The 22,584-nt window shown below is 33.3% G+C and overlaps 1 protein-coding gene across 1 annotated transcript; it reads left to right on the top strand.

The window, feature by feature from the left end:
- The first annotated feature begins 3,736 nt into the window (after positions 1–3,736).
- On the top strand, positions 3,737–17,999 carry LOC132734814 (cytochrome b-c1 complex subunit 2, mitochondrial-like). The gene is made up of 14 exons (XM_060721667.1): positions 3,737–3,891; positions 5,364–5,426; positions 7,553–7,699; positions 7,995–8,059; positions 10,892–10,948; positions 11,536–11,666; positions 12,006–12,103; positions 12,556–12,940; positions 13,384–13,450; positions 14,757–14,895; positions 15,149–15,229; positions 16,153–16,229; positions 16,940–17,093; positions 17,664–17,999. The coding sequence occupies exons 1-14, from the start codon at positions 3,850–3,852 to the stop codon at positions 17,751–17,753; spliced, it is 1,596 nt and encodes a 531-aa protein (XP_060577650.1). The 5' UTR covers positions 3,737–3,849; the 3' UTR covers positions 17,754–17,999.
- Positions 18,000–22,584: the final 4,585 nt, after the last annotated feature.

Here is a 22,584-nt window from a genome sequence, read left to right as displayed (position 1 = left end):
TGGCGCGAGCAAATTTTACTACCGATCATTTCTATCCTGATCATGTAAAAATTGAAATGTTCTTTTGACTTTTCTTGATGAAAACTTGTCCTCTACCGAATATATTATGAACCTTTCTATTCGAAATCAAGAGCATCGAAATCCCAATCATTTTAAATCTGTCGATGTAGCGCGTAGAGGTGAGATATTGGAGTCACCCGAGGTTTACAGAATGTTTAAGTATATGTGGATGTCATGCGTCGCATTATCATCACCTTTATCATCATTGTCGTCGTCGCCGTCATCATTATCATCATTATTATTATTATTTTATTATTATTATCATCATCATCATCAGTGTCATCATCATCATCTGTATCATCATTTACGTTGCTGTCGTAAATTGTGGGAATAATCATTGCAGAGAACGTGTTGTTTAAAAAAATCGTTTCACAGTGAGGATATCTTATAAAGAGAACAAATTTAAAATGCATATATGCAACTTAAAAAATACACATAGATGTATTCAAGACAGTCCTTCGTACATCAAACACAATAACATTTGCCATCGGCTACATATATATTTGTGTATGTCTTTTGTATTTGTTTACCAAACTTGACCGACTAAAAATTTTAATCAGATACAGATGTTTTAAAATTGTCGCCGAAATTCACGTGTATCGATAATGCTCGCGACTTGCACATGTACGTGTATATATATTAATAGATAAACGTGGGCAAAATCATTTCATAATTGGTAATAATAATTCCATCCAAATGCTGAAATTGCTTAATTCTTAATTTGGAAAATCTAATTTTATCTTTAATTAATAAATCAATTATAAAGTATATCTTTATAGTGCGCGCAGAAGTTTAAGAAGCGAACATTACATGCTTAAGTCATGGTCTGGCACTTGTTAAGGACTTAAAATTTTGTCCCAGATAGATTTTTTTTCAAAAGAAAAGTAAGTCTGGTTATAATAATAGTATAGATTTTTCATTGTAATTAAATATAGAAATGACAAAGATCGCTAAGTTATATAAACGCTTATGTACGGCATTAAATGTACAACACGTGGACATGGACGACAATTATAAAGCCCCGCATCCACCCTTAAATAAAACAAATTGTGTTTCATTTTGCCCCTCGCAAGCTATGGCTGCACTGAACTGCTCTGGGGTAGGGAGTAGGGCAACTGCAGGGGGTAGGTGGTTCCAGGGGTATACTGTCCTAGCAGGGTCTTTCAAATAAAATGGTCTGGAGTCGGACTAATTTTACGAAAAATGATGCCTCCGCTGAGTCACGTGATTAGGTGATCTACCGTGATCTGGCATAATACATCACCTTTCAAACATCAAATTTTTACATACTTTGTTGTTAAACTGACAAATAAAAAATACTAAAAACTAATCCTGAGCCTACATTACATTCTCAGTTTTAACTTTAAAAAGGAACAAATTTATATATTTACTATATGAAATTAGGAATTTTTCGTTCCCGGTGTCAAGCTCATATTTGAAAATAGGTCAGAGTTTCATATAAGCTTTTATTTAATTTATGCATTGTTCACTGACAAAATAGAAATTGATTTTACAGAGAAAAAATAATTTTTTATCGTTTCGTGTAAAGACTTATATTTCACGGTGTTATTAACAAATATTAGATGTTTGAGTTGGTGCATTTTCAAAATGGCGCCGTTTGTCGGCAAATATTATGAACAAGCAATCTTTGTTTTCCAACAGATTATGGCTTTTAAAACATTATTTTCTGAAATATTTATCTTTTTTTCACAAATTTAAAAATTCTTAAAGAACATCATGTTGTTAGAATTTTCAATTTTGCTAATGTTTTATTTTCGCCCTTTTCTTGAACACTTACATAATTTGCATATAGCAAACAATAAAGAGTTGAAAGACCCTGGTCCTAGGAAAAAAAGAGAATTTTTAATAGTCTGAAGTTGCTCTGAATAACCTATAACATAAGGGATGGCCATGGTGTGATGTTCGAGAGAGGTTTGTAACATATTCTTCTATGGGGATAGCAACCAGACCATGGTGAATCTTATGGAATAGGGTAAGCTAGCATCTATACGTCTAAATTCCACTTTACAAGCTTAATGGAGTTAAGCATGTCCGTGACCAGAATCTAGCCTGATCCATCGGGCTGCTCTTCTTTGGACATTTTCAATTTGATCTATTTGTATTTTGGTGTTGGAGACTATACTTCGGAACAATATTTAAGCTTATGTCTTACTAACCTCTGTTAAGCAATGGACTTAATGGATTGGGATTTAACCTTTATGTTTCTGCGTAGGAATCCTAAGGTTTGGTTAGCTATTTTGGATGTCCTGTTTATGTGGGTATCCTATGTAAGGTTTTCTGACATATCCACGCTTAGGTATTTAGCTGAAATAACCGATTCTAATTGAACTCCATGAAGGTAGTATTGTGTTGGGATATGATGCATCCTTTTTGTGACGTGGATAACTTGACGCTTGGAGGGGCTAAATCTAACTCCAACTTTTCTACCTGGTAATTTATGTTTTGTGGGAGGTCATTTATATAGGCGAGAAGCAGGTGGGGTCCTAGAACTTAGCCTTGAGAGGGACATCCGAGGATACTGGGATGGAGTTATAGCAGCTGTCATTTAGCACAACAGACTGTAGCCTGTTATCTATAAAACTTTTGACCCATCTTAAAGTTTGACCTCTGAGTCCAGTCAGCAGTACTTTCTCATGACTGACCTTTTCCAAGGCCTTACTGGAATTTAAAAGAATTAGATCTACGTGTTTTATTTCTCATATGCTGATCGAGGTGACCAGGTCATTTACCAACATAAGAAGTTGCGTAGCACATGACCTTTTTTCCCTGAAACCATGTTGGAGGTTGTTAAGGATGTTATGGTTGGTTAAGTGTTTAACAATGGAAGAGAAAACTATATATGTGTTCCATAACCTTACACAAAACACATCTTGAGGAAATTGGCCTATAATTGGCACGGATTGACCTATCGCCTTTCTTGAAGGTGCCGATTTCCACTGGAATGGCAATAAGCCTTCATCGATAGACTTTTGTGGAAAAAAACTCTAGGATTGGAGAGAGCTCTTTGGAAGGTTTGTTGAGAAGAATTGGTTTTATTTTATCCGGACTACAGGCCTTATGAGGGTTTAGGTTGTTGAGAAGTTTCTCGATCCCTTTTGCTCCTATATGGATATCTGGCATAGAAGGGACAGATTGACCTTGCTTAGGGTTCATTTTACACAAGAAATAGAGGAGATTTGGGGCTAAATACTGACTGAAATAGCTTATTTAAAGATGTAGCCTTTGAGACAACATCATTGTGAAATTTATTTTCATACTTTAATGGGGGAACAACAGATGTTTTTTGTTTTGAATGCTTGATTAAGGGGTATATACATCTTTTTAGTGTTGGGTTTGTTGCCATTTTAGGCATCAGTGTAACTTAAATTTTGGATGTCTTCAATATACTGGTAATAAGCCTCTTTAACCTTTTTTATCTCATTTGTTGTGAGCAGTCAGGAGTTTTAAAGTGGTGAATTTAAATAGAATGAAGATTTCTGAAAAAAATACATGGCTAACATATTGTATTTCGGGTCTCACTTGACTTACATAGCGTTGAAGACAGTATATAATTCATAAAGAACAGTTGAATGCAGAATTAAGCCTCAATTGTGACTGATTCACTATAGAACAAATAGTACGAAAATTCACTGGGCCGAGTTAGGTTGAGATTTTCCGCGGAACGTTTACCATCAATTAGATTTACGAACCCGGTCACGTGACACAAGATATCGGCCATTTTGGCAGCGATTTTCACCTTCAACTTGATTTTCGATATTCTTGTCAATCATGTCAGCACTAATGTCTAGAAATATATGCAGGTCACTCAAGGTATTTTAATTTAATTATATAATAAATTCATAAGAAATATTATGCTAGATTCAGAAGAATATAGAGTGCTCCTTCAACCGGGTGGGGGTTGAAGACCCATAACAACTCTCCCCGCTTAAAAATATGTAAATAAACTTAATTTCTATTAATAACATCTTAATTTCAAATATGAACAATTTATTTTTACCATTATCTACATCTGTACGTGAAACTGTCAAACTTGACATTAGACATGATTAAAGTGTTAGTGGCATTGATTTGACCTAAAATGTGTTTAGCCTTGTTATTTATGTAATAGACAAGGTATGCAACATCCGAGTATGAAATTTTTGGGTATGTCCGTTCTCAGTGTCAAAATTTTCCACCGGATGGTAATACCGTTGGATTTTTGCATGGAATCAATGCAATACATATTTTTCTATCAAAACTGACTAGGAACAGATCCTTATTTAAACGCAAACTGCCTCAGTAAAGCCCGATAATAAGAAATCTCCCAGGTCCGAAAGATGAGACCGTCCCGACATGTACATTGTAACCTGGTATTTACGCTTGAAGTACATCAACAAAGAGATTAAACGGGTCGATCACACATGCAAACAACTGGATTTTACATACATTTTAATGGTTTAATGCTCCACGAGTCGAAATTAGTCCTGTGTGCCTGTATTTAAAGAAATATTCTACATGTAGACGATATTTTTAGAAGGTTATTCATACCGGAAGTATTCTCCGGCAACAACCTTTGGGACAAGACCTTTCAGTAGACCACACTAACCTTGACCTTCATCCATAAGCAGTGTAAGAAATTAGGATTTGAATCGACTAGGCTGTTTGGACTACCAGATTGGAATATTAATGTATTCACTAGCCCAAAAGACATTTCACTAGCACGATTCATTTGTTCTCTGAAAATACAGTACTTAGCCTGGTCGGGCTTGTTACTGTGAAAAGGTGGTAGCCCGAGGAGAAATATAGTAGTCAGGGGCTATCAGACTACAGCTAATTTCAACCACTGCATAGATGACCTTGTCCTTCAATGTCAAAAGTTTGCTTGTTCTTGCTATTATTGGCTGTAACTTTGTCCATTCATGAATGGATTGTCTTCAAACTAGAACATAATAATCTTCAAGGAAAGCCCTTAAAAATAACCAGACAGACATTGACCTTCACTCATAAATGACCTTGACTTTGATGGTCGAATTATTGAAATTTTCATTTTTTTGGCTATTATTGGCTGTAACTTTGTTATTTTTGAATGAATTGTCTTCGGTTTGAAACACAAGTTATATTATCAACTGTAAATATAACTTTTAAAGACTTGAGTTTGGTAAGGTCATGAATTTATAATTTCAGTAAGATATCATTGACATTTCTTCACAGCAATCATCTGTTGAGAAATTGAATGAAAACAAACTGTTCAGAACTTTTTATTTATTTAATCCATTACTATTACAGTTCAATTTGTATTTCAGGGACGCTTGTACAGTGTCCAGGCTGTGAGGAAGGCTGAGGAGGGGCCTCAATTTTTGAAAGTGGTATTTATACTTATTGTTTTAGATTTATGCATTTGTAAAGACATTATTTATAAAAAAAATTCAGTCTTTTTGTTGAGTCATACTTGTATCAGTCTGATGTTGAACCTTACTTACAAGTATCTTTCCTCCAATTTCCATATGATATGTAAACATGAGTTAAAGTAGATCTACTGATACTCTGATACAGATTTTTTTTTTTAAATTTTATTAAGTTTTAATGCCCACTGACCTTTAGCCTATGATTTGCCCTGCTTAGAAATAGTTGTATGAAACATTAATTATTACTGAAACTAATCAAGTCAACAATCAGAAGTGAATCCTTCATCTTATTTTCAAATTTTTGATGAATTTTGGATCAGAGTTAATAAAAAAAGTATCATCTTTTGATGTCCTGCTTAGACTCTTTAGATCAGGGCTCAAGCTAGGTTCAAAATTTAGGGAGAAGTCACTTCTCCCTCAAGCTGATTTAGGGATAAGTGGGGAGACTTTAGGGAGAAGTGAGGAGATTCATTTATCGATGTTTGTTGTATGTTATCGCAATTATGTTGACTCACTGTACATATCTTATTAAATGAATTGGATTTGTGTTACAACAGAATATTCAATTTTAATTTAAAACAGAGACATAGATAGCTATTATTATAACTATTGTTATCTATGTCTCTGTTTAAAAGTAGTTTGAAACAAGTAATGAGAATGAGTATCATGTAATGCAACCATTGCATTAAATGAAGATAAAAAAGCCATAGTTGATTCCTATCATGGATCATATCATTAGATATGTCCTCATATCATGGGTGGATTAACAGTTATTCCCTTCTGATTTACTATTAAAAAGCTTGCGCCGGACATTATATTCATATTCACTTATGTTGTAAAGAAAATAAAAGTAGATAACGAAAGAAACGATCTTTAATTTCACTACATTTGTAATAAATACAGTGTAATACGCCGTTAATTTTTATCAAATTTAACTCGTCGACAAAAAAGGTTATCATAACTTTCATTTAAGATTACCGTTACAGTTATATGTCGAGGGGTCCTCTTAATTCTGACAATCATTCGATAGTGAAAATTTAATTGACGTTTGATCCGTCCATCATAAATAATTGTTACAGGTAGTTCTATGTTAGCGATTTAATGATTGGTTAAATAATGTCGCCTCGATTAAAACGTGAATTACGATTGGTTTCTCGCACGTATCGGTAATCTCGCCGTGGGCGGAGTCTAATTGTTCCTCGAGCGTCTGTTAATTAGACTTTTATGACATGTTGGTAAACAAACGGATTAATGACATATTGCGTTGATTGAGATGCATGACAGTTCCTTTTTCCGGCGGCGAGGGTAAACAAAGCAAACACACACAACATGTTATTCACAGTTATTGTTGGTAATTTTCAATAATGGATCAATAAAATCGGGCGACTTCATCTTCGCTTTCATGTAGGATGTCGGCGAAGTCAGGCGGAATTCGGCGACTATTTCGCCCGAATCGCCCACTAGCTCGAGCCCTGTAGATTAGCATGATTGCTGTCGGGAGATATTGATCCTTCAACCATAGTGACTAGTCTCAGTGTTATTTAACAAAAACTAATCAGCTGATTGCTGCACTGTTAGAAGTACATAGAACTGCCCTTCAATAGAGACACTGAATCATTTATGTGTGTGCATGTATTTGTGAAATTGTAGTTATATACAATTAATTTTATTTATGCATTCTCAGGTGAAATCCAGAGTATGCAAAGTCCTGAAATATATGTGTCCAGCAGCAAAGCATATGCCTAAGTAACCAAGACACTGAAATAAATGTTACCAAGAACTCTATATGTGTACAAAAAAAAAAAGAAAGAACTACCTACATTCTCCCTTTTTTGTTGGTCAGAAACCAGACAGCATTTTTTTTTTTGTGCCTAATCATGCCAAACAAAAACATTACGGGAAAGAGCTGAAATGTAGGAAACAATCATTTTAAAATAATAATTGATGCATGCATTGATTTTAGTTCAATTTTCATTGTGACAAGTCTTGAAACTAAATTTTCAGAATTGCAACAAATGCACAGAACTCTGTATATGAACTATAATGAAAAACATGGTATATATATAACTATAAAATTAATATTACAGCCCTCTTCAATTGATATGGTGAAAGTGGCAACAACAAACAATATGGCTCCATTGAGCCGGTTGTTATTTGTGTTGAAGGCAGGGTCAAGGTATGAAGATGGCAGCAATTATGGAGTTACACATCTTATGAGACACACTGCGTACTTGGTGAGTTCAGTTTTCTAATTAATTGCCATTGTCAAGATAAATCTAGATGGATCAGATTTTTTTATCCGTAGTGAAAGTTGAATTATACTGTATGTTAGATGTAGGTTTAATAGTAACTCTTCAGCATATGCATGAAATAATGTATTAAAAGATACATTTATCCTTCTTGGGAAATTGCTTTACAAAAAAAATGTAAAGCTATCAAGATGTCCATTGACAGTATATTATTTATTGTCTTGGCACTTTTATCATGTACATTTATGTTTAACAATTGATAAATTGATTAACATTTCAGGGCACAGAAGAAATATCTGCATTCAAAGTTTTTAAGGAGTTAGAAAAACTAGGTACCAGATTTAAGTAAGTATATCTTTTTGTTCAAGTGTCATTTGTTGAACAAACATTTGGGGGTCACTTGCTCATATTTGAATATGATTTTGGTATAGGGGCAGATGCAAAAACAAAAGTTATGTAAACTGTCAAACTCGCGTTCTTTTTGACAGGCAAGCTTATCTTCAATCTATTTTCTATTGAGATGTTGGGTTTTTCACACACTGTGAGGGTTTGAAGTTGAAATTATTTGTAGCTCAACTTTTTCTTTCAAAGAAAAAAAATAGAGGTATTGCTACAGTAATCATGATATTGATTAAAAAATCAATAATTGTGATAAACAACTGCCCCAGGTCTGAATTTATAAATGTGTTATCTTCATACCTTGACAAAACACATTTTGGACAAGACATTCTATAAGGTTAAACTGACCTTGAGCTTTATATGACCTTGACTGTCCATGTCAAATTAGTTAATTTTGGTTAAATTGTCATAATTTTGTTATAAATGTACAGATTTGATTAAAACTTAAACAAAACAAGACTTGCTACCAAACAAACATATTGAATAATTTAGATGTGACCTTGGCCTAAAATTGGTTATCAACCTCCAACGTTTCAAGAGGTTCTACCCCTTTTCATTAAGGAGTTTGCTGTTTATTTTCTAAATCACATTTTAATCTTTTTTCTTACACTGTGTTGTATCTACAAATCAATATAGGAAATTACGTTAATGATGTCAACAGTATGAAATACGCAAAAGTTATGATGACATTTTCTGTAAAATAACAACAAAATTAATAATTCTTATAACAAAATTCAGGGCCAAAAAAACCATCTTTATAGAGGCCGAATATATGCTGCTTCCCCAACCAAACTAGCTTCTTTTTTCCCCCAGTTTGGTCCTCAAAAATACCATGTCTTTTGAAATTTCCCATAGAATTTAGAACAAAATTAAATGATAAGTGTTGAATTAAGGTCTTTTACTGCCTTATAAGTATTTCCCAGTGGTTTTTGCTTTTCTATTTTGAAGAACTTGTTAAAAGTTTGTGTTAAATTTGAGACCCCTTTTCCCAAAGTATGCCAAAATCACGAATATTTTCCCCAAGAAAAAGGCTGAGGCCCCTTCCCCAAAAATGGTGTTTTGGCCTTGCCAGATATCAATTCTTATAACAGTTAACATCATCACAACTGTCATCATTATCTCAATAACAATGATAATGACAATGATACCAATTGAAACAATAATGATATTAAATAACATTATCATCATCATCATCACCACCACCCAATTGTTGTCATCATCATTAATAATAATGATAATAATAATAATGCTAACAATAATAATAATGAATTATTATAATAATAAAATGATAATAATATCCATATTTACAATAATGATAATAATAAATGATATGAAAAAGATGAAGATGATGACAATGATAATGATGACCACCAAAAATGATGGCAATGAAAATTAAATTGTTTCCTACTGAATATCACTTTATCGTCCCTCCAATCATCATCACTACCAACACCATCACTACCAGGAGCATAATCACCCTCCTATATTATAATGCCAATTGATACCAACCTATTGCAAAGCATTGATTGCATGTTACAATAAATCTTTATACTGTAATTAGTGTTGGGAATCGGAAGACAAACTCATAATCGATTAATCGGAACAATCGGACAAGCTCTCCGATCAATTAATCGGAATAATCGGTTGAATGTTTTCCAGCATAACTAACTAGAAAATAGAAATCATTATAACTTTTATTTAATAAAAATTAATGTTTTATCTAATTGTCTGTTTAACATATTACAAAATACAAATTCTTAGGTCAGGACACAGTTTACATACATGTAATGATTTTCATATTCAGAAAAATCAATGTGTCTCTGTTGCCAGCATTTGCTTATTTAATCAAAAATAAAGTTTTTATTTAAGTGCCTATTTCACAATCGAGCTATAAAATATGGTTAAACTAAGGAAATTTTGAGATTCAGGGTTCCCATTCCTGTGGGAACTATTCATGGTCATATAAATTATAATAAATTAATAACTGCTACCAATAATTAATAAAATGTATCTATGTGATTAATAAATTAATTTTATATGCATGATCAGGAATAAAAATGTAAGTTACCATTTCACATAAAAAATTTAATTATTTTATTTCATTTTTAATAACAGAATCGCCGTACCATAAACGGTGTCATGGTAAATATAAGTTTAGAAGTCTTTTAAATTTATTATTTAACATAAATGGACAGAGTAACGAAGATTGTTACGGTAAAATACAGTATCAGAATCCGATTTTAATTTAAACGGGTAGGGTACCTTTATTTGCATATCCTTTACCACAAAGCTTGCACACAACTTAAGCCATGTCCAAGTTATCACGGGTAGCGGTTCCTTCAATATTCAGCTTGTGGAAACCAAAATGATTCCAGACATTTGATGATGTTTTCGTGAAGATTGAAGAGTATTCAAATTAAATAGCGCAAAGCTAAAAAAAACTACGAAAAATAACTACCACAAAGGAACAAAAATTAACACTAAGCGACAATCGATTCTGTTCGACCACAATCGATGTCGGCGACATTATCAACATACCGATCTATAATCGGATAGCGGCGACAATCGGACCATCACTAACTGTAATAATAATGGCTCCAATGCATCTAGATATAGGCCAGCTCTCCAGTAAATGTCATCTGGAAAAATTGTGGCAATATCTGAGAATTTTGCTTATAATGTTATATGGTTACTCTGTGGTCACGTGACCTTGAAACTATTCTCATAATGATTTGATTATATATTTTCAGTTGTAATGATTTGATTATATATTTTCAGTGCGGTAACAACAAGAGACTACACCATGTATTCTTTGACATGCACAAGAAACAATTTGTAAGTATTAGTACATTATTGATAATAAAGTTTGAGAATGTCGACACTTGTCATGTCAACACTTCCAGTTGATTTTGTGCAAGGAACTTGTCCTTTTTGCATGTAACATTGAATTGTAATTTTTGTATGAGATTTTAAAAATACGATTTTAATATCAAATTATAACAAAATACAAAACAATAAATTCTTAAATTCTTGTTAATATATGGCATGTTTTATTGGACTTTATTCAGTGTTTAATTTAGACTGTGCCATTGTGCCTGCCCTATGACCCCCTAAATTACAATATTTGTATTATGATTGTACCATTATTATTAAAATTTGATTGATTTTAAGTTTAAAAGGTAAATTTTATTTTTATGTACACTGCCCATAATGAATATTGCTGGCGAGGGGTGGGGGTCATAAGTGTTTTACAAACATCTTTTATTTTTCATTAGACGCTTATCTGTAGAACATCAAGATTGCTTGGAGCAATCAATGATTAAGTAAGTAAAGTTATGTAAATTTGATGTCAATGAACCAAACATTCTTTTCTTGATAAATTATGAAGTTATGTAAGTTGTTTTTTTATCAACATTATACAGGCCTAATGCATTTAAAGTGGTTTACCCATTAATGGAGGGTCGTGACTTTAATAAATGGGAGTGGCGAGACAGTAATCACAACGCTAAAATGCAGTTTGATGTGACAGCTTTACAAAACCAGCCAGAAGTTTGTATGTATACATAAGCATAAATAAGCACCACTTTGAATTATTGATCATTAATTGCTTTTTGAGTTGTTGCTAGAAAACAGTTTGCCAATTTTTGTTTATTGTATGTGGTATCTCCTACACCAGTGTTTACTGTAATTTAAGGATCAAGATCAGCATCAAAATTAAGTTTGATAAACATTTCTTACCTGTTCATTGCAAAGTTTTTCAAACGTAGGCAGAATTTAAACTGTTCAATAGAATTATTCCATAAGAATATGATTACAGTAACATTTCTTGTAATATCTCTTTCTTAAAAATTGGTAATGAAGATAAATACTTGTATGTTGCTTGCATTTACAGTATTAATGGAGGGGATACATGAGGCAGCCTTCAGACATGGACTTGGAAATTCATTGTTTGCTTCTCCAAATTTGATTGGCAAAATTACACAAGAAACGGTAATAAAGTATTTATAGCTGTTCAATGAAAAACGAGTTTTGCTACATTAAAGTGTATGAAGCTTTATATCTGATGCAAAAAATATTGTTTGGATTTTAAAAAAGAATACTTCCAAAAAGTTTCACTTTACAAAATTCAACAGCTGTTAGTGAAAAAATCCCTTTAAGAAGTTTCTTTTAATTTCTTTTTGTGTCCCCTTGAAAAAGTTGACTACAGGGGTTACTTTGAAAATTTGTGAGCGGCGGCCTCCCCTTAGCCTTGTCCAAAGCCATACTCAGTCACTATAAGTCAGATTGACTCCAAACTTGGTATGCATGCTCCTTTCAATGACCTACCACTAAAGTTTCACTTTGCTAGAGCAGTGTTCATAAATAACCTATATTTAAGAAGAAAATGACTAACTAAAAGCTATACTGTTGACAAGGAAGCACTTCTGACTTTTTGTTTTCAGGCAACTTGCTTTATAGCAAAAACCTGTAGATTAGATAGAATGGGGGTTGCATGCGCAGGTATAGATTCTGATGTTTTGACAGATCTTTTGGAGGAGGCCATTTCTCCAGTTTCAAGAGATGAAGAATATGACAGTGAGGAGATTGCCTACCTTCAGAGAGAGGTTTTTGACAGAGTTAAGACCATGCATGGTGTTGATCAGAATGTGGCTGTAAAAGACTTATTGAAAATGTGTGGTACTGAGATTGACTTAGTTAAGAAAAAAATAGCAAAATATGGAATCAGTGAAGATCAGACAATAGAGTCTGCAGTGGTGAAGGATGTATTAAAATTCTATGATATCGCTAGAACTGTTACAAACGATGAAAAAGCCAAGTATTTTGGAGGTAAGTGTAGATCATTTCCTTTAATTTACTACAGCTTTTGGTATCTTTTTCAAAGTGATCCGTTGGCTGAACATGATTTTGATTGGATTGAAATATCACTTGATGGAGCAAAATTTGATGATTGTTTCACTTGTCTATAACAAAAGAAGTCATAATGCAGAAATACTAGTTTATCATGCAAAACTGAACTCAATTGTAATTCAAAACCTTAAAGGACTTACCTTATATCATAAAAATGTTCCAGAGTTTCAGCTTCATAGTTGAGTCACAATCACTATAAATATTACGCAACTGAAATTATGAAATTTATGTTATATTATTTAGGTGAGCATCTTTCGGGCCATGATGACCCTCTTGTTTCATTTGTGCACCTTTTTTCCACCTCTTGATAATGGAATGCTATCTCTCCATAGGTAATTTCTGTTTTATTTCCATTTATACAGGTGAAAGACGTATAAATCGGGCAGATTTCCCACTGACATACGTGACATTTGCCACTGAAGGGCCAAGGTATTTATACACAATGCTTAAATGAATGGGCTGTTTTTAGCTCACCAGTGCTCAATGGCATGATAGATTGAACATTCTAAGTGAATAGACACAAATTAGATTATATTATAAAGTCACATTTTGTTTTTGTTTTTTTTGTTGTTGTTCTTTAGAAATCAGGATATATTTGATTTGGTACACACTTCGGAAACATATTTGTTTCTTGTGTATTCCTCAGATTTTTAGCTCGACTATTCGATAAGAATAAGTAGAGCTATTGCAGTCACCCGAGCGTCGGCGTCCGCGTAACCACTTATGTTAAAGTTTTTGTAATAGTTCAAATATTTTCAATGTCCATAGACATATGGCTTTGAAACTTTGCACACTTGTTCACCATCATGACCCCAACCTGTAGACAAGAGGAGGTAACTCTATCAAGCATTTTGACAGAATTATGCCCCTTTTTCGACTTAGAATTTACGTTAAAGTTTTTGTAATAGTTCAAATATTTTCAAAGTCCATTGAAATATGGCTTTGAAACTTTGCACACTTGTTCAACATCATGACCCCAACCTGTAAACAGGAGGAGGTAACTCTATCAATCTTTTTCCTTACTATCAAGCACTAAGAATAGTCGAGCGTTGCTGTCCTACCGACAGGTCTTGTTTATCTTAATGTAAGATAATAAATTTCTACTATTTTGTGGATCTTACCAAAAAAAAAAATATAAGATTGAAATAATGGGTGGAGTTAAACTTGACACAAATAATGGTCTTGTGAGCATGGAACTTATTTTCTTAAATTTGAGTTGTTTTGAAGATGATGTGATAAAGAATAAGGCTCTCTGGGTTTTAGGATGTTTATGTGAATTCATCATTGGAATTTCAAAAATTATTTCAGACTTACATGTTTATCATATGTATTTGGAAGGAATAATTGCAGCTTGCTAAATGACCAAAAGAATGAAAACAATAAAATGATTAATCAAGCAACAGAAATGAGGCCCCTTTGACACTCTTAAGTTTTCTATGTAAAACATGTTTTATGAATGTATAAATAAATCTGTTTATATAATTAAGATGTTGTTTTGGCAGAAATGGCAATGAAATGAAGCTAGTTTGAAGATTATCTCTACATTATTAAATTTCATTTATGCCTATGGTCTACAATTGTTAATTTGTATACTTAAATACAAAATTAATGTAAGTTCTTTTGTATCAAAGAAGATTTGTTCAGGCATGTGCCTTTGGTCTACAATTGTTTATTTGTAAACTTAAGTACAAAATTGTTTGCATTAGTTTAAGTGACCTCTTGTTATCTTTTGTAGTATGTCAAGTGCAGATAGACTAAGTGCAGCTCTTGTGCAGCAGGTATTGAATCCTAGTACATCTGTAAAATATGTTGCAAATGTCAAAGGATCTCGGCTATCTTCAGCTATTAAAAAGGTCACAGATGGGGAATTTATGGTAAGCACTGTAACATAATTAAAGTTTTAGGTATTTTATTTGCATTAAGTTTGTAGCTCAGCTGTATAAGAAGTGTTCAATGATGAGTTTAATGATCTGCAGTATTTTGAGCTGGACTTTTTTCTGAAGAAAAAAATTAAAGGTACTGTATTGTTACAGTTACTGTACGCAAACTTAAATCGTTACTTGGTTATTGATAAATGGATTGTCTTCATACTTTTATGTATTATGTTCATTATTTTTGTATTTGCAGTTAAAGGGTCTCAATGTAAACTATTCAGACTCTGGATTATTTGGATTTACAGTTGCAGCTGATCCTCAAGATATTGGAAAGGTTTTTATCAAACTTTTTACATACATATAACATCAATCACATTTGAAATAAATTAAGATTTTGATGAAGTGTACCAGTTTTCAAAAGAACCAAATTTTGTCAGCCTTGTTTAAGGCCTCTGTCAGATCTGTTCTGTCTGACTAGGCTCTATATTGTGGGTTGATCAACTTTTAATTTCATCTTGATATCCCCAAACAGATTATGGGCAGTTCCAAAAATGGAAACTAGAAGACTTAAATAAGGAAATTTCGGCAGGTTAAGAAATGAAAGTTATCAACATCTGCAAATACATCTAGGTCGCACAAATAAAGTGCCACCTGAACTATTAAGAGATTTGTCTATATTTTTTAAAGAATCGGGCTGTGAATGTACCAGGAGAAAGCAGCCTATTTATAAACATCTTTATAACACTGCATGTTTGTAACATTGCTTTTCATTAGGTGATCATGACGTTTATATAGATTTATATACACGGCTGCTGTCAATTTATGGAGAAATGTCATTTTTTTCTCTAAATGAAGATTCTTACTGTATTATAAATTTGTTATAAACTTTTTTGACAGGTTATATGACTGTATGTTTGCAAAATAACCCTTGCCTGGTAGCTTTGGCAAGTGTTCCAAACAACCATTCATATAGGGCAATATAACCTGTCAAAAATCTTTATAACTAATTAACTAATATTAGATATGATTTGTTAAGATTCTTCAAGTAAACAACTTTCGGTCTTATCACAAACTTTCATGAACTTTTTGAGCTTAAAATAGGAAAGCCTTTGAATAAACTCGTGAATCCATGTAACATTTTTCCTGGTGAATGTTGCTGAGCTTTTGTTCCCATCTGTTATATGTCTCATTCTTTAGTAGTGTAACACTGTATATGTGCCACCACACAAGTTTGAAAATATTGTTATATTTTTACAGGTATCAAAAGCAGCTTTAGATGAGTTTTTATCTCTAGCCAGTACTAGTATTACAGATGCTGATGTTGCCAGGGCAAAGTAAGTACATCAGATAAGTATAAAGTGTGATTATTTTGATTTGTCTATGCCACCAGAATAGAACCTAAAGTTTAGAAATCACCAGAGATGATGTTTAAATACTATATATCCAATATAGTTTGGTGGAATTATATCTTATATTAAGATATACTTTTTGTTTTCAAATGCAGCTTAGGTGTCAAAATTGGATATTTTAGTTCTTATTAAAAGTTGAATAAGTAATCCTTTTTAAATAGAAGTTCTTTGAACTCTTGTTTAGAGTATACATGTAGGCATTCAGTTTTAATGATATCTGGCATTTGTTGTGGTTTTGATCAGAATATCCCTCCCAAGGGGAATCGCTGATGGGGCTGTAACGAGGCTTGTTGAGTTACAATGTACCATCCATGGGTGGGTTCCTGAGTAATGGATATTCTGATCCAAACCGCAAACATGTCAGATATTTTTTCTTGCATATTCTACTGTATTCTATCATATTTTAAATTCTTTACCTTAATAAAACAATTTTCCATGGAAATTTATGTCTACACCAGTAACTATTTTACAACTTCATTCATAATGGCAAACTTACAATCCTTAGTATGCCTTTGTATAGCAGCATATGACTCGTCTGGCAACCCCCATGCCAGATGAAATTTCCAGCATAGGTCAAACTAACGGAAATAACAGCCTGATATGCAAAAATATGATAATGTCTCTCTTTGTTATAGGTATCAGCTGAAGTCTGACATTGCTATGAAGATGGAGAATGTTGGAGCAACTGTAATGAACCTTGCTGAACAAGTTCATGTAACACAAAACGTTACTTCATTAAATGATACCCTCATGATGGTTGATGCCATCAAGACTGATGATGTTGTAAAGGTTAGTTTATAAATAGTTTATCCCTGTTGCTCAGCACAAAATAACAAGTCTATAAGCATGAAAATCAACAAGCTATTGTGAGACATTCTTATGGTAATTTTCTGTTATCTATGATGGTCAAAAGAGAGAAAAAAATAAGTTAATTTGTAGTGTCTGTAAAAAAGCATTGTGTTCTCTTAGAATCCAGTTCTTATGTGTAAACATTTGTTTACTGTTCAAATCTTTAATAAAAAGACTGAAATGGTGTTTGACATGTAGTTTCAACAAATGCCCTTTTAACAGATTTTTTTTTTACAAAAATTAACATCAGCAGTTTATGTATCTATATTCATGTATATTATAAACTATACCTGTATGAAAGAAATGAAAAGGTTGATAAAAGTTGAGATGAAATACTAGTAATTTTGTGTCCAATCTCATACCCAAAGTATGGTGATAAAAAAGATTATCTCAATGTAGTTTACTTGTCCTGTGGCACAGAAATTAATGATAAGGACTTTAAATGTAGTTTGTTTCTTTTCAAGTTGCTAGGAAATTAGTGAACCCACCTTATATGTGATTATTTTTCAGGTTGCTAAGAAATTGGCCGGTGGAAAACTGTCAATGTCATCAGTTGGAAATCTTAAGAATGTTCCATACTTAGACCAGTTCACAAAATAAGACTTTTAGATATTTAGGATATGTTGTTTATACATAAGAGAATTTAAAGTATGTAGATGCTGTTTATTTGTGCTGTTTTTGTTACAAAATTGATAGATTCAAGTGCTGACTCTAGAAACAATATTTTAAGATCTTTGGACATGATGGGGAAAAAAGTTCTGATGTATTTTTTTATACAGTATATGTTATTGACAAGTGTGACATGATTGGAAAGGAAAAGAAATAAATAATTTATTGTTAAAAACAGTTTGTTGTTGTCTTACCTGAGCATGAACTTTAGTGATGTTTGTAATGCAGAGATCCCTGACCTGTCTAATTCTAATTATCAGATTAACGGATGCAATAAGAATTTCACCACAACAAATTTGTTAACAAAAAAGCACATGTTAATGTTTGTAGTTTAATCTTTTGTTACTTGAGTAGAGATCCAACAATTGTTAGTCATTATCTGCTATTTCTGAAATAAACCCTCCCAAACCAGTATTTTGACCAAACTTTAAAGAAAGATCCTAAGGCAGCCCTTGACAACAAAAGATACTTATTTAAGGTAATGGTTTGATACAAAACTGTTCACAAGACTTGGAGCTTAGAAAGATGGTATATAGCTTTGTGAACATATTATGTTAATCAAGCCCCCGGGTTCAAAGTTGACCGTACCTGTAATTAATTGCCTATGAAATAGTAAGTTCGATATAACAGGTGAAGTGTTTCTGTCAAGATCTACATATATATCTTAGAATTTGTTTGTTATGAGTTTAATGAAACAATGCCAGATGTTGTCAAAATCTGCTAACCAGGTCATCAAGTCAATGTTACTTGAAGATTGGCTATTGTCTTTAAGGACACACACACTCACGAGCAATATGTTATAACTGGATAGAATCTGGTATGAATGTATACATGTAGATGAGAAAATAATGTATATCAATTCACAACAAAATTAAATTAGTAAGTTATAGCATCTGGTACGTTACTTGATAATAGGCATTTTCATTTGTTTTGTTTTACACCACACAAACACAGTTAAGGTCATATGGCGCCGAGGCATTTTAAAATGAATTGCTGTACAGGTCTGTTGGAAATTGGCAGAAATGTATGAATTATTAGCTCACCTTGCACAAAGTGCAGGTGAGCTTTTAGGATGGCCAACCAAATGGCGTCCGTCGTTTGTCGTCCGTCCACATTTTAAATATTCTAAGGACATCTTCTATGATACCGCAAGGCCAATGTTAATGAAACTTGGCAGGAATACTCTTTGTATGAAGCTCTATCAAGATTGTTCAAAGAATTCCATTTCATGCAGAACTCTGGTTGCCATGGCAACCGAAAGAAAAATCTTTAAATATCTTCTTTTAAAGAACCGTAAGAGCTAGAGCTAAGATATTTGGCATGAAACATCTTCTAATGAGTGTCTACCAAGTTTGTTCAAATAAAAGCCCTAGGGTCAAAATTGGTCTGGCCCCAGGGGGTCATTGATTTTCCCTATATGCATATAGTAAAAACTTAAAAAATCTTCTTTTAAAGAACCCAAAGAGCTAAAGCTAAGATATTTGGCATGAAACATCTTCTAGTGAGTGTCTACCAAGTTTGTTCAAATAAAAGCCCTAGGGTCAAAATTGGCCCCTGCCCAGGGGGGTCATTGATTTTCCCTATATGCATATAGTAAAACTTAAAAAATCTTCTTTTAAAGAACTGTAAAAGCTAGAGCTTAGATATTTGGCATGAAACATCTTCTAGTGAATGTCTTCCAAGTTTGTTCAAATAAAAGCCCTGGGGTCAAAATTGGCCCCACCCCAGAGGGTCATTGATTTTCCCTATATGCATTTAGTAAAAACTTAAAAAATCTTCTTTTAAAGAACCAAAAGAGCTAGAGCTAAGATATTTAGCATGAAACATCTTCTAATGGATGTCTACCAAGTTTGTTCAAATAAGAGCCCTGGGGTCAAAATTGGCCCCGCCCCAGGGGGTCATTGATTTTCCCTATATGCATGTAGTAAAAACTTAAAAAAATCTTCTTTTAAAGAACCCAAAGAGCTAGAGCTAAGATATTTGACATGAAATATCTTCTAGTGAGTGTCTACCAAGTTTGTTCAAATAAAAGCCTTGGGGTCAAAATTGGCCCTGCCCCGGGGGGTCATTGATTTTCCCTATATGCATATAGTAAAAACTTAAAAAATCTTCTTTTAAAGAACCGTAAGAGCTAGAGCTTAGATATTTGACATGAAACATCTTCTAGTGAATGTCTACCAAGTTTGTTCAAATAAAAGCCCTGGGGCCAAAATTGGCCCTGTCCCAGGGGGTCATAGATTTTCCCTATATGCATATAGTAAAAACTTAAAAAATCTTCTTTTAAAGAACCCAAAGAGCTAGAGCTAAGATATTTAGCATGAAACATCTTCTAATGAGTGTCTACCAAGTTTGTTCAAATAAAAGCCCTGGGGTCAAAATTGGCCCCGCCCCAGGGGGTCATTGATTTTCCCTATATGCATATAGTAAAAACATAAAAAATCTTCTTTTAAAGAACTCAAAGAGCTAGAGCTAAGATATTTAGTATGAAACATGTTCTAATGGGTGTCTACCAAGTATGTTTAAATAAAAGCCCTGGGGTCAAAACTGGCCCGCCCAGGGGGTCATTGATTTTCCTTATATGTGTATAGCAAAAACTTAAAAATCTTCTTTGAAAAAACCCAAATAGCTTGAGTTTAGATATTATACATGAAACATTTTTAAGTAAATATCTACAAAGTTTGTTCAAATAAAAGCCCGGGGGTCAAAACTGGCCCTGCCCTAGGGGTGTCATTGTTTTTAACTATATGTGAATAGTAAAAACTTAAAAAATCTTCTTTTAAAAAACCCAATGAGCTAGAACTTAGATGTTTAGCATGAAACATCTTCTTATGGGTGTCTACCAAGTCTGTTCAAATAAAAGCCCTTGGGTAAAAATTGGCCGGGGGGGGGGCTATATACAGGTGAGCGACCTCAGGGCCATCATGGCCCTCTTGTTCAGGAGATACATCTTAATCCACTGGTGGGTTACGAAGTTGTAGTCCTGTAGTTATGACAGATATCTGCAATTTTTGAGAGCTGGTTTGTTGATGAATGGTTCGATTGATGGCCATAGTGCATGGGAGATGCCATCAAATGTGTATGGATTAGAGCCATAATGTAGTACTTTCTTGTTTTACACCAAAAACTTTTAATAATATTCTTAGTAATTGGCTTTAAATAATTAATGCAAAAACTTAAACAAATATTTTGACAATGTTCTACGGAATGTTGGCTCTTCTCAGGTGTCCGTTTGTTCTTGAAATAATGCAGGGAGAGGAACTCGATGTTTTCCTCCACCAGTTAAAACGGAAGAGTCGTCATATGACCTAAACTGTGTTTGTGGGATGTAAAACCCAACCAAAAAAACATGTTTGACCAAGACACTGTACAGATGTGATCAAATTTGTCTCCTCTAAACCAGTCCAATGCTTTACTTATAAAACCAAAATGTCCCACTTTGAAGTGTCACATTCTAGTGAGGGAATTGATAACCAAAATCAAATTAAACAAAAAACAGAATTCTTGTTGACTATATAGATGTACAGACTGTCCTGTCTCTATAGGTGCAATAGACAAAGCATTATCCCTGCTTGAACTCAAGGATTGGGCACAAATAATGACATTACTTTTTATGCCCCCGCCATGTAATGGCCGGGGCATATAGTGTTACCCTGTTCCGTCCTTCCGTCATTCTGTCATTCCGTCATCATCAGTTTCCGTTCATCATCTTAGTAACGGTTGCACACATTCAACTCAAATTTGACATATGGATATGTCATGAGAAAATACAGGTCAAGTTCGAATTTGGTCATGGTTCGATGATTTTTGGCAGAGTTATGCCCCTTTTACTTTGAAAATAATATGAAATTTTCAGTTTCCGTTCATTATCTCCCCAACAGTACATCACATTCAACTCAAATTTGACATATGGATATGTCGTGAGAAAATACAGGTCAAGTTCGAATTTGGTCATGGTTCAATGATTTTTGGCAGAGTTATGCCCCTTTCACTTTGAAAATAATATGAAATTTTCAGTTTCCGATCATTATCTCCCCAATGGTACAACACATTCAACTCAAACTTGACATATGGATACGTCACAAGAATGCGCAGGTCAAGTTCAAAGTTGGTCATGGTTCAATGATTTTTGGCAGAGTTATGCCCCTTTTACTTTGAAAATAATATGAAATTTTCAGTTTCTGTTTATTATCTCCCCATTGGTACAACACATTCAACTCAAATTTGACATATGGTTAATTTTATGGAATGCCCAGGCCAAGTTGGAATTTGGTCATGGTTCAATGATTTTTGGCAGAGTAATGCCCCTTTCACTTTGAAAATAATATGAAATTTACAGTTTCTGTTCATTATCTACTCAACAACTCAAATTTGACATATGGATATGTCAAAGGAATGGGCAGGTCAAGTTTGAATTTGGCCATGGTTCGATGATTTTTTGGCAGAGTTATGTCCCTTTCACTTTGAAAATAATATAGATACATCTTAGGAATAAGCAGTTTAAGTTTGAATTTGGTCGTGGTTCAATGATTTTGGACAAACTTATCTTTCTTGAATGTTGGAAAAATTTTGAACTTTCAGTTTCAGCACTGAAATGTATGTAGCCATTATTTTGGCTACAAATATGAAATATGCTATTTTCAAAAGGTTTAGACTGAATAATTTAAGTGCCTTGAACATTGTATGAAAATGGTTTGTGTTAACATTGAAAAGTTTTAAGGGCTTTGAACTTAAAATGAAAAAAATAATTTGTGCAAACAAATTT

This window comes from Ruditapes philippinarum, unplaced genomic scaffold, assembly GCF_026571515.1.
Source record: "Ruditapes philippinarum isolate M1 unplaced genomic scaffold, ASM2657151v2 ctg39_1_1_1_1, whole genome shotgun sequence".
Lineage (NCBI taxonomy): Eukaryota > Metazoa > Mollusca > Bivalvia > Venerida > Veneridae > Ruditapes > Ruditapes philippinarum.
Note: the sequence above shows the minus strand (reverse complement) of the source record. Positions and strands in the feature narration are given on the sequence as shown.

Coding starts and splice junctions, on each gene's coding strand:
- LOC132734814 (XM_060721667.1), top strand. CDS start 3,850: ATGTCAGCACTAATGTCTAGAAATATATGCAGGTCACTCAAG. Junction 13,451..14,756: donor TTTGCCACTGAAGGGCCAAG/GTATTTATACAC, acceptor TATCTTTTGTAG/TATGTCAAGTGCAGATAGAC. Junction 16,230..16,939: donor GCTGATGTTGCCAGGGCAAA/GTAAGTACATCA, acceptor TCTTTGTTATAG/GTATCAGCTGAAGTCTGACA.